The sequence below is a fragment of the Equus asinus genome, chromosome 23 (assembly GCF_041296235.1).
Source record: "Equus asinus isolate D_3611 breed Donkey chromosome 23, EquAss-T2T_v2, whole genome shotgun sequence".
NCBI lineage: Eukaryota > Metazoa > Chordata > Mammalia > Perissodactyla > Equidae > Equus > Equus asinus.
The window spans coordinates 63,135,339-63,148,863 of NC_091812.1; the positions used below are offsets into that span (position 1 = coordinate 63,135,339).

A 13,525-nucleotide genomic window follows, 5' to 3' on the forward strand; every position below is an offset into this window, starting at 1 on the left:
TGGCAGTCATCTGGACATGCATGGCCATACACTCTGGCCTGCCCCCCACCGCCAACCTCCACTTACCGGGGTCACAAATTTGTTGGCTTCCCAGGCCCACAGAGGTGGGTCCTTATAGACCTCCTTGATGGAGGTAGGAGCCCTGTAGGAGTCACTGTAAGTGCTGATTGGGGTCTTGGTCTTGCGGGAGAAGAGGAACATGGTGGGGTCTAGGGGATGCCGTGGTGGGCTCTACCTACCAAGGGCTCCTGCAAGACATCAGTGACCACCCCTCTCCCAGACAGCCCACACCTCCCGCCTGGCAGGTGCCCCTAGTTGCTGTGACCCCTTGTGGAGGATCTCTCAGCTTTTCTCCCCGACAGCCTTCCTGCTCTTACCCCACCCTGCTTCCCCCTCCAGGATGGGCACTGCCCATTATGATATCACCTAGCTCAGCCACCATCCCTGGGGAGGTGAGGAGGGCCTATTCCCTCCCTACCCCCAGCCTCTTCCCCTCCCAATTTCCAAGAGTTCAGAGGGCCCCTGGAGATCTTCTAGGCCAAGCTTCTCACTTTGATGAAGAGAAACGGAGGTTCCGAGGGGTCAAGTGACTCACCCAGGGTCATGCAGGGGTCAGCGGACAGCCTGGTAACCCACAGGTGGAGGCAGAACGAAATGTACGTTCAGAGGATCGGTTCTCTCCCCTTCCCAGCCCACCTGCCCCTTGCCCACACCCCAGGTAGGGAGCTGAGGCTGGCTTGTTTGATGCTTTTAATATCATTATTTGTGTTACACGATACACAACCAAGGATGATGGTCAATACTGCGATGGAAATGTTAAAAAAAAAAATATTATACACGGCTCATGTCTTCCACACACCTTCCTGGAAATAAATTAGTGAGCGCGGAGAAACCTGGCTGGGTGACAGCCAGAGCTGAGGGTAGAGGGAGTGTTAAGGCAGTATCTACAAGGGGGAAGTGTGGCAGGGGGCAAGCTAAGGCCTTGATTCCTCCCCTCCAACCTCCCAGACAGGGAAGGAGGGAACCACGCACTATCCCTAGACTCCGAAGTTGCTGGCCGCCAGCTCCCTCTCTCTCTCCACCGCTCCTACACTGCCTACGCTGCCTCAGTCAGAAGAAGCCTGCCAGGGAACTAGGAATATCCTGTAGGGAGGGAGCTTTTCCCTGGTTCCTCAGGGCCAGAGAGGTTGAGCAGTAGGCCAGAGTCACACAGCAAGTCAGTAGCAAAGGCAGCAGTCTAAATGAGCCCTGGTGGAGGCCCTTCCCAGAAAAGAAGAGGTACCCATGTTCTAGAAGGGTGAGTCAAGGGGCCCAGAGTGGTAGTGGTGGTAGGAGGAGGCTTGGCTCTGGGGCCCAGACAACAAGCGGTGGGGATGCTGACCAGGGTGGGAGAGATGGGCTCAGATGGGGGCCAGCATGGGCCTTGTGGGCCCTGCAGGTGCCTTGTCTGTCCTTGCCTCCTGTTGGCATTTTCTCATCGTCAAGGCAGGTTTCCTGCACTTGAGGAGGTAGGGACGGGTTGGAGGGGCTGAGGGAGCAGAGCGGCACCTCAGCACTTTGGAGCTGGCAGCCCCAGGGTGTGGTGCAGGGAGGGGTGCTACCCTCCCTCAGCCAGCAGCCTTACTCTGTCTTCTCACTGCCCTCTCCCCCTTCTAGCTCCCACCCCCAGGAACAGCCAGCAGGGACTGGGCTGTGGGTGTGTCCTTTGCATGCCTGCAGGGTGTGAGTGGCACAGATGAGTGTGGATACACCAGCATGTGTGGTGTAAGCATGGGGGAATGGGGAGTGTACACCCTGGCCCTGGGATATGTGGCTTGTGGGGCAGAGACCTGAGCAGTCTTAGGCTATCTGTGCTTTTGTTTTTCTTCACATGGGGGCAGGTCTATATTTCCCAGTCCCAGGGGAGCGCCTTGGTCACTTCTTCCCTCTTGATTTTCATCTTCGGCTTTTCTGGCACCCCTTCCCCCAACCAGCAACAGCAGCAGAAGCAACAATACACACATTCTGACTCACAGACACCCCATACTGCTACACACACAATAGATACCCCTATACACACACATTCACAGACACACGTATTCCCAAATATATCTACACGAGCTCAGACACACACAGGTCCCGTAGGAACTTCCCCTCTCCTTTCCACACAGACATACGACTTAGGGAGCCCCTAGTACTCAAAGACACACAGAGACCTCCTGCACATCTCCACAGAAATTCCTGTGAAGAAATTCCTTCAGGTTTGAAAGGACCTTAAAAATAATTTCAGACACTGCTCATTTTACAGTGGAGGAAACCGAAGCCTGGAGAACACAAGTGGCTTGTTGACGATCCCAGGGAGATGCCAGAGCTAGGACCGGAACCCAGGCTTCTGACTCGAAGTCCAGGGCTCTTGTCCACTGCACTGCTGAGCAGCCTCTCACACTGTTAACAGACCACACAGTCACTTCCCTACCAGGGACACTCACACCCGTGACAGAAACAGACATCTGGAGAGACAGAGACACACCCTGACAGCCTCAGGCACACACACCTTCTGCCAACCTCTCCCTACCACACATGCAGCCACCGTATTCTCCTAAGCTTGCTTCCTGGGAGGTTCTTTCTGGGAAGCAGCATCCGGGATCTTGGGCTGGAGTGAGATGGGAATGGGGCATTCGAGGCCAGCCTTACCTCCTGTTTCCGGCCTGGGACAGAGACGAATGAACACAGCGTGTGAGGGGGCGGAGGTTGGCAGAGAGATGGACGTGTTGGTTAGGGACAGGTGAAGACAGATCATAGCACCCCAAACTCTGGCCTGGCTCTAAAGCCCACCTTACCCTCCCTCGCAACCCAGAGAGCAAGGAACGGGGTGAATGGGGCAAAAAGGAGGAAGAAGGCAGTGATCCGATGGGTGGGGGCGATGTCCTGCTGGGCAGCTTTGCCAGGCTTCCCATCTGGCGATGAGGGGAGACACGGAAATAGGTGCATGGGCCAGCAGGGCACGCGTGGAGGGGGCTTTGAGGTGCTGGGCCCTGCCCCCTGACTGCCCTGGGCCTTTCTCCCTCCGAGCCCCTTTCCTCGTCAGGCTGGGGCTGGGGGTTTCATGGCTTCGCTGGGGTGGGGCCGAGTCCCTGCTTTCTGATCCCTCCCCCATTCATTACTGTTGGCTTCCCTGCCGTCCAACTCCCCGTCTCCCGCACCGGACTGCAGCTTTGGGGAGGGGGGCAGGGTGCTGGGTGAGGTCCCCCAAGCGACTGAACAAACAGCCCCCACCCCTCCTTAGCCCCCGAGGTGGAGAGAGACCCGGTTTTGGTTTCTCCGGCTCCATGAACACACAGAGGTACACGTCCTACCATAGGAGGAAGCAATGACTGTTACGAGGTTGGCGGCTGTAGGGGGCGCGGGGGCCGGGGGCAGGCGGACGAGCTGGGGTGGGGTGGCCCCTGCCCTGTCCAACCTGGCCCGCGGTGGCCCCGCCCCGGGAGGCCGCAGCGGCCCGCCCGCTACTGAATGTGGCAGGCGGTGGAGGACGTGGCCTGGCAGCACATGCAGGTGGGGTTCACGGACTTGGGGGGGATGAGGTCCAGGTCCTCGTCGTCGGGGATCTCATCTAACCGGTAGCCGTCCTTCAGCAGCTGGATGTTCAAATCTTGATTGATCTGCTGTAGACAAAGGGGAGGGAGGCTCGGGGCGATCCGGAGGCGGGCCGCATCCCCAGGCCATCCGCACCCAGCCTGTCCCATTCCAGGTCTCTCCGGAAACCCCAGGCTTCACCCCTACTCAGGCCCCACCTCAGTTCTGGCCTCTCTTGCTTACACGCACATCCTTGCGAGGCCCCGCCCCACTACAGACCTCATCCCATTCTACCGGCAACTTCCCACCTCAGGTCCTGCCTCTGCTTGGCCTTGTCCCTATTTCAGGCCCGCCCCTATAAGGTGTCCCCTGTATTTCATACCCCATTCTATTTAAGAGCCCTGCTCCAACCCCGGGCCCAAGCCCCGCCCCTAACCATCAAGGCCCCGCTCCACATGCGCTCCGACAGCTTTGCCTATCGCTGCTCTGCGGTGAGATTTGGGCGCGTTGGCCCAGCCCTTCTCCTCGTGGAGGTGGGCCTGCGCAGGTGTGTCTAGGGCAGAAAGGGATGGGGCCTCACCTCAGCAGAGGAGTAGCCAGAGGAGGAATATCTGGACATGTCAAAGTCATCATCGCTGCGGTGGAGGAAAGAAGACAGAGAAGTGACTCTGGGAAACTAAATAGAAAGCTCCCTGCACACACTGCCATCAGTCAATACCCCATTCCTCCCCCTTCCTTCCTAATAAACAGCAAGGGCTAAATAAAAACTATGCTTGCTGTGCAAATGCAGTTTTAAGACAGGTTCCCTCGCCCCCCCTCTAAATAAATTGTCACCCTTAACCTCCTTCTAAATAGAGCTGCCACTCCCTTCCCCTCATCCCTCTACCTTTTTATTAGTCCCGAATCATCCTGGCGTGTTGGGTTTTCCCAAAGTCCAGGTGCAGCCAGGTGTGTTTCCAGCAGCAGGGCTCCTCCCTTAGAGGGGGCAGAGCACTAAGCATCGCATCAGAGCCCTTTCTAGGGGCAGCCATAGGATCCGTTGTCCCAGGACAGCAGCACTGTGCCAGTCCCCTCTTCCTCTCTCTGCTCTCCCCCACCTCCATGTAAAAAATTCCATTCCCTGGGGGAGTCACCCTTGGAGAGCAGCACCTGGCTGTCTGAGGAACACCCCAATTCTGACAATATAGCAGGTGTGGGCTGTTCAGCCCACTTTATGTTCACATGGTTCCTGTGGCTTGCCCAGCTCTCCCAACATCCCCATACACACCTGTCCGTGTCAAGGGCTACCAGTGGCTTCTCGTCTGGGCTCTGGTCAAGCGAGGAGTAGCCTTTATTGGGGACGACCAGCCTGGGTGGAGAATTTGGGGGATTGGATTGGCAACTGGAGCACACAAGCCTGGCAAGGAACTGGGTGGGGCCCTGACATCCCCCACCTCCCACCCCTTGGATCCTGTTGAGACTCTCCTCTCACAGAGGAGCTGGGCCTGAGGAAGGAGGAAAGAGGAGAGGCTCAGGACCAGCAGAGATAGCTGCTGACTGGCAGGGTCCAGGCAGGGCAGGCAGTCTCTACCTTGTCCGGGCCATGACATTGTTCTTCTTGGGTTGCTGGTTGACGGGGCTACCCATGCTGCCATTCTTCAGGGATCCCTTCCGGGCCAGCTCCCGCTGCTTCTCTGCAGGGGAACATGGGAAGGAAGCTGTGTCCTGCCCCCAGGGCAACCCTACCTTACTGCTCAGGCAGCTTGGGCTGGGCCTTCATTGTGAAACCCCTTGCTTTCCTAGGAACTGAGGCAGGGATCCCAACTCCAGGCCCTCCTGCTTGGTGGAGACAGTAATTGGCCCTGCACAACCCAAGGCAGATGGTGAGGGGCAACAGGAGGAGGCTGACGCCTGTCTATCAGGAGCTACGTGTACTCCCATGTGGGGCAGTCAGTCTGTGCTTGATGCCAGAGAAAGGCTGGAGAGGGAGAGATGGCGCAGAAGGATGGAGCAGTCAGGACTTCCTGCAGGTGACAACTTGAGCTGGAGAGAGGCAGGCATTCTAGGAAGGAGGGGTAGTGTATATAAAAATGTTTTTAGAGGGGCGAGCTCTGTGGCCTAGTTGTTGAATTCAGTGTACTCCACTTTGGGAGCCCAGGTTCGGTTCCTGGGCACGGACCTACACCACTTGTTGGCAGCCATGCTGTGGCGGTGACCTATATACAAAATAGAGGAAGATTGGCATAGATGTTAGCTCAGGGCGAATCTTCCTCAAGCACAAAGAGGAAGTTTGGTGACAGATGTTAGTTCAGGGTGAATTTTCCTCAGCAAAAAAAGGAAAAAAAGGTGTTAAGAAATGAGTATAATAAGTGTGGATCTGGATGGGATGGAGGGGTGAAGATGGAGTCAAGTTGGAAAAGTAGGATACATTTATTTGGTCGTTCATTTATTCAACAAACATCTGTGTCACCAGTCATGTCTCAGGTCCTGTGCTAAGGGGCTGGGGGCTCCCCCTGATTACAAACCTAGAGCATGAAGGCTTTGAGTTTGGGATTAATGCAGAAGGAAAAGGAGCCACTGAAGGTTGTGGAGTGGGAGAGGCAGAATGGGGCTGGCAGTGTAAAGGGCAGGAGGCTGGGGGAGCCCTTCTGGCTGTACTTCTGACTCTTCTGCCAGCTTCTGAGTTCTCTAAGGCTCCAGAGCCTCCCAGATTCATGGCACTGGCCACCAGGTAGCCCACTGCCTCATGTGTGGCACTGTTTCCAGTAGCCATAGCTGTCTGGATCCTGGAGGGAGCCCATCCACCCTTTCCTACTCATCTCTAGTAAAGCCCAGAGGTAGGAAAAGGACTGTTGGTGGAGAGCGATGCTATGGGAAAGCTCTCATAAAATAATCACGAGCTCCAGACAGGAAGGGCAGGGTGGGCATTTCCAGCTACTGTGACCCAGGCCTCCATCTCCCAGTCTCTGCCTCTCTTTCTTTGCCACTGCTCATCTGACTCCAGTTTTTTCCCAGCCCCTTTCCAGCAGGCAGCAGCTTCCATTACCACTCCAAGCCTCTAGGGGGTGCAATTTGCCTTAAAGTTCCTGGTGGTGATTTTCTTGACAGCAACAGGGACAAGGTTGGGAATTTTCATGAGGAGCTTTGGTGGTAGAGTAATGGGGACGAAAAAAGTATGTTGCTTTAAAAGCATATTGGAATTGTTTAAAATAGTGAAAAATGCAAACAATAAACTGGAAAAGCCAAACTACAAACTACTATGCAACCATTTAAAAGAACGAAGTTGTTCCCTCTATACTCATATTGGAAGGGGTTCCAAGACATTAAGTGGAAAATGAAAACAAAAACAAAAAAGTTCCAGAAAATGTGCACAGTGTGATACCACTTATGTTAAAACACAAAATAAGGGCCGGCCCCGTGGCCGAGTGATTAACTTTGCGCGCTCAGCTGCGGAGCCCCAGGGTTTCGCCGGTTCGGATCCTAGGGCAGACAGGGCACCGCTCATCAGGCCACGTTGAGGCGGCGTCCCACATGCCACAACTAGAAGGACCTGCAACTAAGATATACAACTATGTACCGGGGGGATTTGGGGAGATAAAGCAAAAAAAAAAAAAAAAAAAACCCACAAAATAAAACTAGAAAAACCAAAAAAGCTTGGAATGATTATTTCTGGGGAGGAGAACATGTGGGGGAGAGTAAAGGAGAAGTTATACTTGCTAAAATACTTGTATTGCTAAATTAAACAAAAACAACCAAACAAAACTGAGTGCAGTTTGAGTCTGGTGTCTTGGGAAGATGAACAAATTTCACTGAGAGAGCTGCTCTCTTGTTTAGAAAAATAGCCTGAGGGGCTCCCTGGATGTGGTCTGGAAGGAGAGGAGCAAGGCAAAAAAAAAAAAAAAAAAAAAAAAAAAGCTGAGTAAAAGAACAGGTCTCTGAAAAGGAGTCCTGGCAGCTGCAGAGGGAGAAGGTTTCAGAATAGATGGGAAGGGCTCTTAGGACGAGGAGGCGTCCAGTATTTGGTGGGCAGCTGGAGCCTGAGAGAAAGATGGACAGGAGGGTGGCAGGGAAGACAGAGGAGTTTGAAGGCTAATGGTGACTTGTATTTAATTGTAAACTCTTTCCTGGATGCACTGTGTTGTAACTTCTCGTCATGAAACCAAATTTTTAGTAGAAGTCTATTATGGTCAGCAGCCTTGGGTGAGTGAAACTTTGGCCCCTGAAGGGAAGGGCAGTGTTCACGGGGTGAGGTGAGAACAGCACTGCAGGAGCGAGGGGCAATGGTCGGGAGCCAGGGGCTTTAAAGGAGCAAACACGGATGTTGGAGTGGACATGAGATAAACTCCCAAGGAGAGGTGAGCCCGCAAAGGGGGCAGGTATTTGGGGTTACTAAGAAACAAAGGGAAAGCTCCCTCAAACGAGCCAACCAGGCCCTGAGACCTCCAGACAGGCTGAGGTAGGAATGGGGAGAGGGGCTCAGCTTCTGGGCTTTGATCCTCATTCCTTTCTACTCTCAGACATAGCAACTGACACCCACCTCGAAGACAGCTTCCTCTTGGTCTGGTCCAGTGTTTGATGGCACTTCCAGCCCTCTCTCTGGGGTTCCATCCTGCTATCTCTGCAGCTACCCCTGGCATCTCTAGAGCCTTCTTGGCCTCAGAGATGCCTCCTAGAGTTCTGGGCCCTGCAGAGAACTGTTACTTCCCTCCTTGCCTTGCAGGAGATAAGGTGCTTGGCAGTGCCAATGGCTTGGTGGCTTGAGTCTTGGAATTACCTAGCCTGAGTTGGTTTATTTGTGGCACCTCATTACAGACCCAGCCCAGAGCACCTTGTCCACTCCCCACATCTCCCTCACCCCCCAGACACACTCACCCAGCTTCACTTGGAGCGGGGATGGTTTGTAATTCATGGCAACTGACTCACCCTCCCGGGCGCCACAGTCTCCGTCTGAGATGGAGGCGGCAGCTGGGTCCTGCGAGGAGAAAGCACAGACGGAGCTGTTAGGAAGTGAACATGGCAGGCTGCTCTCAGCCCTGAAGCTGGCCATGTCACCTGTCCTCTGGGCCTCTGGGGGTATTCGCCCCTGGCAGCAGGCAGGAGATTCAGAGAGGGAGGGGCAGACCCACCCACCCTGGGAAGAAGACCCTGAATTGGGTAGAAGAGCCAAGGATTGTGGCCCCACTTACACCCACCTGGGTATCTGTCTTCAAAGTCTTGTGCAACCCAGCCTTCCCCCAAAAGCCCACTTCACTTCCTTAAACCCACAGGACGTCCTTCTCCAACTTCCCATACTAGTTGCCCTGCTCCTAAGGGCCCTTCCTGTGTACTTGTTTGGAAGGGTCTTTCTGGGTTCCTGTGCATTTAAGTCTGGATTACAGTCAGAGTTGGTGCTCCCAAGACAGGCCTTCTCCCTGTTTCCCCAGCACTAGACAGGTCCTGTCACAGGATCCAGAGAACTGACTAGCTAAGCCAGGCCAGACTTCAAGGCTGCAGCCACTGGACAAAAAGAGTTCTCATGAGGCCTTCTCCATTTTACAGATGAGACCTAGGGAGTGTCTCCTGGGAGAACCTGAAAGGGTGGCTGGGTATGCAAACAATGACACATCAGCTGGTGGCCGGTTGGTCTTGTGCTGCTCACTAATCTAGCCTCATTATTCACTCCAAAACACCCAGACCTCTGCTACAAGATCCAGGGCCCTGGCCCACCCTGCCCTAGTCAGTTGGAAGGCGCTGGAGTCATTCATATTCTCCCTGAGAAACTGATGACCAGCCATTGATATGGGTGCTGCCATCCTAGGCATCTGCCTAGGACCACAGAGTGGTAAGTGCAAGGTCTGAGGATTGCAGAGAGGATCCAAGGCTGTGCCCGTTCTGTCTCTGGGGATGCAGAGAGCAGACAGATAGGCAGGTAGAACGCTACAGGACTGGCCCCACAGTGTCAGGTCCAGGGATCTGAGTGGCTGCTGGTGACCCAGCAAGGGAAGAATATATAACCATTACGGTGGCTTCTGTCCCTTTTAGAATGAGGCAGTGGGAATGAAAACACGCTTGTCACTAAGGGCAAAGGGAAAAGTCTGCAACGTTTGGGAAGGAAATCCTGGCTGTATCTGTGTTCCTTCAGGCCACCCAGAGTGCAAGGGCCTGGGTGGGCCGTGTTGCCATAGTGGTTTGAGAGTTCCTGAGGGTAGAGCCTGGGTCTCTGTCCTCTGCTCTGATTGCCACACCTGAGCTGAGGTTGCCGCAAGGCTGTCCAGTCCTCATCCTCTGCCTCCCTGGTACAGCTCCTCCTTGGGAGACTCCTTCCTGACAGTGCCTGTCCCCTGCAGCCTTGGAGAAGCAGGCCTCCAGTGGCCTCACATGTCTCTCTGCAGCCAAAACAGCCTCACAGGTGCTACCTGCAGGGGACATGGAGACTTGACAGCTGGGCTCTGGCTTTCGCCTTAGGCCACGGGGAGGAGGGATCACTCCCAAAGCAGCCTGTGGGACCTACCAGGGAAGCATTAGCACATTTCCAATTTCCTTAGTCACATTACTTTTTCTGCAGTATTTGTCATGTCACACATACCACACCCATTTGGAAATGGCTTCCTCCCCTGGCTTTCAGGACATTGTGCTCCTTGGGTCATCTTGCCTCTTTGGCCATCATTTCTGTCTCCTCCCACAGCCCTTTGTCTCCTTTGCAAAGTCCTGCCCTCAGCCCTCCTCTCTCTCCTTGGGGAACCCTGATGTCTCCTACAGTTTGGATTAACATGTTTACACTGGTGACTTCTAAATCTATGGTCTTCCAATCAAGCATCTCCTCCATAACCCTCAACCTCATCCATCCCATGAGAGTTCAAGCCTCACTGTCGTTTCCCTGGGGCTGACTTTAAAAACATGGGCCCTCAGGCATTTGGGGCTAACTTCCCTCCCTGGTGCAGATGAGTTCATCAGTTTCCTCTCTCAGGGCTGGAAGTACTGGGTAGCAACGGTAACACTGGAGGGAGACTGTGCAGGAAGGACGGGGCCTGGGTGGGGGCTGGGAAGCTGTGGAGCAACTCGGGTCACGGGGACACACATGGTCTTCGAGGCCACTGGGCAGGTCCTGGTGGCATTTGATCCCTGAGTGAAACTGCCAGTCACTTTGGGTCATTGAGCCAGGGTGCAAAGCCCTAGACTGAGAAGCCCCTTGCAAAGCCCACCATTCAGCATCTCCTGTCACTGTCCGTGATAGAAGGCCATCTGGTGGCAAGAACAAAGGTCTCTGGCACTGTGCCTGCAAACTCAAGCCTTTACTGTAGGCTTCCTGTATGTCTTCCCTGAGAAATGCAGCCAGTGCACCATAAGCATCACATGGAAATGTAATCAGGGAGATTAAATGTGAAATATTCATGAATATAAGTATCAGAGAGGAATCCAGGCAGAAGGAAGCGTCTGGCTCCAAGAAATCAGGGAGAATTTAAAATGCTCCCCAAGGACATTTGACAGGAGTTAGCTAGATCCGGGAACTAGAGTGGGGATTAGCAAGATTATTAATAAACACTCAGCAGAGACAGACATTGAAATGCATCTCTAATAGCAACCCATGTTTCTGCAAACCTTCAAACAAATTCTCCGCAGACTGCAGAAATGATTAATAGCCCAGTCTCACTGTTTCTGGGACAGGATACATAGGCTAATGGCCAGTGCAAACTCAATACAACCAGAGGAAGGCAAAAGTGCCAGAAGAACCCTGAAAGTTAGTCTGGTCCAGTGATTTTCATTAAACTGTGTTCCCCGAACCCCGTGCCTTGGGCGGGGCTGAGTGTGAGAGGGGAGCAACAGGAGGAGGGTCTGGCTGCCCTTCAACCAGAGTAGATCCACTTTTATTTCATTTATATATCAGCTTTCCGAAAGATTTTGGTTGGAGAAAGGGTTCTGTTGCCTTAAGAAAGGTTAAATCCATTGATTTAATCCCATCTGGCCTTTAAAAAATATTTTATTATGGAAATTATCAAACTTACACAAAAGTAGAGAAAGCAAAATAGTGAGATCCTCAGTACCTATCACCAGCTTCAACAAATATCAACTTGTCAACCCATTCTGTTTATAAATCTAGGCTCCACCATTTACTAGCTGCCTGATCTGGGCTTCAGTTTCCTCATCTGTACAATGGGACTAATACTAATACCCATGTCAAGGGTTTTTGCCAGGCAAAATGAGGTAATATATGTGAACACTTAGAATAGTACGTACTGGGCACTATATCTATGCTAGCTCTAAACTTGTTATTAGTACAGGTTCTGTGAGGCCCACACAGTCATTGGCAGTGTGCCCTGGGAGGGACTGGCCCACAGCTGCAGCCCTGGCACCACATAGGCTGGGGTCTGGCTTATGTGGGATGTATCTGTGGAAAAGGTGCTTCCTCCACAGGGTGAGGAGGGGCCTGACCAGTTGGCATTCTGCCTCCTCTCCCTCTTCTCACTCCACTCTGCTACAATTCCTTCACTTATTGAACAATGGTAGGCCTGGGGCTCATAAAGATAAACAGGAAATAGGCCCATCCTTAATGAGCCCCCAAGAACTATCCATAAAGGTAAGAAGGGCCATAGAACAGTACAGGGAAAGGGACAAAGGGAGGATGGTCAGAGAAAACTGCACAGAGGAAGACACTTGAAAAGATCTCAGAACATTGGTTTACCAGTTAGCTTAAGAGGAAGGAGAAAAGACATTCAGGGAACATCTGCAAAGGCTCAGAAGCATGAAACTAGCATTGCATATTCAAGGAACAGTTAGTATTTTGCTATAGTTGAAACCTAGAAGATATGATGAAAAGTGGCAGGAAATAAAGTTGTGAAGTTGGGAGGGCTCAGATCATGGTGAAGGATGGGTCTTGATTTTGATTTTGTTCTTTACTCAGAACATTATGGGGAGCCAATGAAGCCTTAAGCAGGAGAGTAACATGATCAGATTTGAGATGGAGAAGGACCCTTGGACAGCCATGTAGAATATGGATGGCAGGTGAATGAGTCTGGAGGTAAGGACAAGGAAACTACTACAACAGTGCCAGCAAGAGATAACAGGGACCTGAACTAAGCAGGAGCAGAAGATGAAAGGACAGAAAGGAGGATATAAAAGAGGAGGAGTGACAGACTTTAGAGACAAAATATAAGGGTCCAGACAGTCCTGACTTTCTGTCTGGAGTAATTGGGAAAGAGGTACTAATTATTCAGACAGACAGTGCAGGAGCTACAGCTACATTGCCAGGGAAAACCAGATGAGTTCCATTTGGGATATGTTGAGTTTTGAAGTGTCTTTTGGACACCCAGATGATATCATTAGTCAGTAGGATTTGAGGTTTGGGACCTCAGGAAAGAGGTGTGGGCTGATGGTGATGGAAGCCACAGAGGGGAATAACCCCTTTCAGAGAGAAAGAGCAGAGGAAAAAGATAAGAAGCAAGGATGGAGCCCTGGGGAAAATTAAACCTTAGGGAATGAGTGGAAGAAGGAAACTGAGTAGCAGCAGAAAGGTGAGATGTAGGAAAAGATCTAGGAAGCCATTCAAGTAGAGTTTCAAGGTGGAAGAAATCAACAGTGTCAAATAAACAGATGGGTCCATAAGATAAAGACAATATTTAGAAAAAAGAAGTCATAGGCGGCCTCAGCAAACAGTTTTAGTAGAGGGGTAGGAATAGAGCCCAGATTACAGAAGATTTAGGAGGGAATAGGGGATGAGGAAGCAGAGATAGTGAACACAGGCACTTCTTTCAAGGAGCCAGACTGAGAAGGGAAGGAATGAGAATGAATGACAGCCAGAGGGAGCTTTGGAGCTGAAGGATTTCTTTGGAACTAGTGAACACCTGACCACTGTCCTAGATGAGGGGAAGGAAGCTGGGTATAAAAGGAGATGTTTGATGGGGCATAGTCTTTGAGGAGACAAGAGGAGATGGAACCAAAACCTTGGACTAGAAGAGGAAGGCTCCTTACTGAAAATAGAAGAGAAGTGAAGACGGGTGGGGGATGCAGATAACAT

The 13,525-nt window shown here is 52.3% G+C and overlaps 1 protein-coding gene across 7 annotated transcripts in view; it reads right to left on the bottom strand.

Moving 5' to 3' along the window:
• Positions 1-733: 733 nt before the first annotated feature.
• FAM219A (family with sequence similarity 219 member A) overlaps positions 734-13,525 on the bottom strand; it is a 44,772-nt gene continuing 31,980 nt past the window's right edge. For 2 of the 7 annotated variants that reach the window (XM_044756932.2, XM_044756934.2), the window contains exons 2-6: positions 8,407-8,506; positions 5,126-5,228; positions 4,823-4,903; positions 4,136-4,190; positions 734-3,644 (exon numbers count right to left, since the gene is read on the bottom strand). In XM_044756932.2, coding sequence (XP_044612867.1) covers positions 3,486-3,644; positions 4,136-4,190; positions 4,823-4,903; positions 5,126-5,228; positions 8,407-8,506 — 498 coding nt within the window. In that variant the 3' untranslated portion in view covers positions 734-3,485. The remainder of the gene's footprint in view (positions 3,645-4,135; positions 4,191-4,822; positions 4,904-5,125; positions 5,229-8,406; positions 8,507-13,525) is intronic. The other 5 variants (XM_044756933.2, XM_070495798.1, XM_044756935.2 and 2 more) reach the window with 3 other exon arrangements.